The sequence below is a fragment of the Octopus bimaculoides genome, chromosome 24 (assembly GCF_001194135.2).
Source record: "Octopus bimaculoides isolate UCB-OBI-ISO-001 chromosome 24, ASM119413v2, whole genome shotgun sequence".
Lineage (NCBI taxonomy): Eukaryota > Metazoa > Mollusca > Cephalopoda > Octopoda > Octopodidae > Octopus > Octopus bimaculoides.
Window position 1 is genome coordinate 17,433,357 of NC_069004.1, and position 3,346 is coordinate 17,436,702.

Genomic DNA, 3,346 nt, shown 5'->3' on the forward strand with positions numbered 1-3,346 from the left:
TGTGTGTGCGTATAAACACACACACACACAATCGAGTTTGTAGGGAGAAAGTATTTCAAAAACTGGAAGTATTTTTTCGGTATTTCAGTAAAAAAATAAATTTTTATCGCTTACGTTCAAGTATTTTTTGTGTATGTATGCGTTTATGTGTGTATATAAGTATATGTATGTGTTAAACATACATAAACACATACATGCATGCACGAAAATACATAAACATAAGCGATTCAGCCGAAAAATAAATTAAAGAAATAAAATTGTTTTTTTTGGAAATTAAGAGCAATACTTTCAGCTTTGATATACTTTTACCAAAAGATCGTCATGGATTTAAATAATACGTTAGCTAATCTATTTCCGTTGATGTCGCTAATCTTTAACAAAACTATTTTAGCTAAACATTGTTCATGAATGTTTCCCCATTTCTGTGTAGGGATTTATAGTCTCGATTAATTAAAAGTTTTATCACGCTTATCGTCGTCACATTAATTATCCCATTTGTTGTTTAGCGAGCTTGCTTCTTTCTCTATGTGTGGGTGTACATAGCTGTGTGGATATATGTTGATGCGTGTATGCGTGTGATTCCGTCGTTGACACAATTTTCAATTTACGCAGCTAACATAAGAAATATGTAAATCGTAGTTAAGTGGATTGAGAAGAGAACGAGAGAGAGAGAGAGAGAGACTTACCTTCAAAGAAAGAAAGTAACCCTTTAAAGCTTCTTCGTAATTTGATCCCATCTTGATGGCCTGAGAGGAGGAAGAAGGAGGAAACATGTGGCTGTCTGTCACTTGATGGCGAACAACTTTTTTCAGCACTGCCCTCTGGTTTTAATCCCTTGCAACATAAAAGAGCAGTAGAAATAATAATAATAATAAAAATAATAATAATAATAATAATAATAATAATAATCTTTTCTACTATAGGCACAAGGCCTAAAATTTTTGGAGGAGAGGAGGCCAGTCGATTACGTCGACCCCAGTGCTCGATTGATACTCAATTTGAACTCAAAACGTTAAGACAGACGAAATGCAGCTAAGCATTTTGTGCGAATAATAGTAAATGGTTTCAAATTTTGGCACGAATAATAGTAAATGGTTTCAAATTTTTGCACAAGGCTAGCAATTTCTAAGAGAAGGAGTTAAGTCAATTACATCGAATCCAGTACTCAACTGGTACCTATTTTATCGACCCCGAGAGGATAGAAGGCAAAATTAACAATTTGGGAGTCAGAACACATTAATAAACATAACAGTATAGAAGAAATTAAGAGGAAAAACGTTCTCTGATTGAGGGGTTGCACCTATACAACTCCAGATTATTCTGAAGAAACAAAACAAAACAAAAAACGTCAATGCCTTCTCCCACTTTTTGCTGCTAGCCTTACAGCCATAATAATAATTTCTAAAATGCATAAAATGTATTTATCATAATTTCTATATTTACCTATCTTTACCTATCATCCTTTTTAGGATTAATATGATAATGTACCACCAAGTACTGGCATCGATCTAATCGACTTTCCCGCTCCCAACCCCGTCTTACACAAGACTAGAAATTTTTGGCATATATATATATATATATATATATATATATAATTAATTATATGTATTTATTCTATCCTAATAAATAATAATTCTGATAGAATAAATGGGTTAATAGAAACCAAGGTAGCAAAGATCACAAAATAACTGTGGTGTAATTCCTGTTGGTGAGGCAGAAACTCCTTGATATTTTGGGTATTTGAGTATATTTAAAAATTTAAGGAATGGAGAAAACGCATGTTATAACTGTGTGTGTGTGTGTGTGTTCTTTCTACTTAATATCCTGCTATATTATATATAGTACACAGGAAAAAATGATATAAAACTTGTATTTATCATAATTTCTATAAGTTTTATATCATTTGTTCCTGGGTACTATATATAATATAGCAGGATATTAAGTAGAAAGAACACACAAATATATATATATATATATATATATATATATATAAGCAAAAAATTTCTAGTCTTGCGTAAGACGGAGTTGGGAGTAGGAAAGTCGATTAGATCGATTCCAGTAGTTGGATGATAGGTTAAGATGACCATAGTGGGGTCAGAACAAAAACAAGATTTTTGTTTGACATTCTAACGATTCAACAATGTTTTACAGAAGGCAGGTCTTATACACTGGCCTGAAAATTTCCTGAAATTTAAGAAAATGTTTGAATAGATTGAAGCTAAACATTCACAGAAAAGAAGGCAGCCTCATTCACCGAAGTCTGCACACCTTGATAGAATTGATTAAATTCACCGTCGTTCTTAACTGGTAGTTTATTTTACCAACTACTATGGGATTCGAACTCATATGTAAAGGAACTAAATTCTGAAAGGCACTTAATTTGTCACTCCACCGTTGGTAGAAATAACGATGATGATTTTTGACAAGCTTTGGATTGGGGAAGTTTTGAGAGAGAGTAAGACAATATCGAATCCATCTGATGGTACTCCATCGACTTCGAGAGGATAAAAGACAACGTTGACCCCCAAAAAACTTAACTCAGAAGGTAGAAAGCTGTAACTAAATATGAAGAAGTGTTTGCGTCTGGCTTTCTCAAATGAATCGGCCAATCCACCCATCCATTCTCAGCTAAAAATAATCCGGGCAAACGAAATAAAAGGGCGATACACGGTATAAAAAAAAAGGTAGAAGTGATATGGAATAAACAAGACGAATAGGTTACAAGAAAAACTGTTTTGGAATATAATAATAATACAATAATGAAATAATATATGGAGAAGGTAATTAATAATTAAAATAGTAGAGAAAAAAGTGCAAAAATATAAAAACCAACTGTTCAAACAAACAATATGGAAGGAAGAGGTGTAGAGAATTAATTAAAATGGATTATTTAGTTTGCAACAACTGAATGTGTTTTTGAAGGAGGGATGGGAGTCTGAGAAGACATTATAATCACACACCCTTCCTTTTTAAAATTTTTTCTTATGTTTGTTTATTTCTAGGGTGGATCTAAATTGTTACGTGCTGTATAAACAAATATAATGTGAGAGGGTTAGTACCTCTTAATTGTACCCTCTTAATTATTTAGACAAAAAAAAATAATTCTCTTTGTCTAACGATGTTTACACTCTTTCATGGTGTAAAACATATAAAATAATAATAATAAAAACACATCGGAACAACAAGACCCGCAGCAAAATGCAGTGGAGGTTATTCGTTCGTTACGAATTGCGATCACAAGCAGTGACTCCAAAGAAGCAGTCTTCGGTGACGCGAAGTCATAAATAACAACAATGCATAGACTGTATCTTCCCGTTTAGTACACGAATACACACACACACACACA

At 32.8% G+C, this 3,346-nt stretch overlaps 1 protein-coding gene across 2 annotated transcripts in view; it reads right to left on the minus strand.

The window, feature by feature from the left end:
* Positions 1–3,346, minus strand: part of LOC106874961 (tumor susceptibility gene 101 protein) — a 58,816-nt gene that overhangs the window by 55,004 nt on the left and 466 nt on the right. Inside the window, exon 2 of one of the 2 annotated variants that reach the window (XM_052976441.1) lies at positions 687–834. Coding sequence is in view for 1 of the 2 variants with exons in the window: in XM_052976440.1 (XP_052832400.1) it covers positions 687–773 (87 nt within the window). In the remaining variant the exon portion in view is untranslated. Of the gene's footprint in view, positions 1–686; positions 835–3,346 lie in introns of those variants that run through there. The other variant, XM_052976440.1, reaches the window with a different exon arrangement.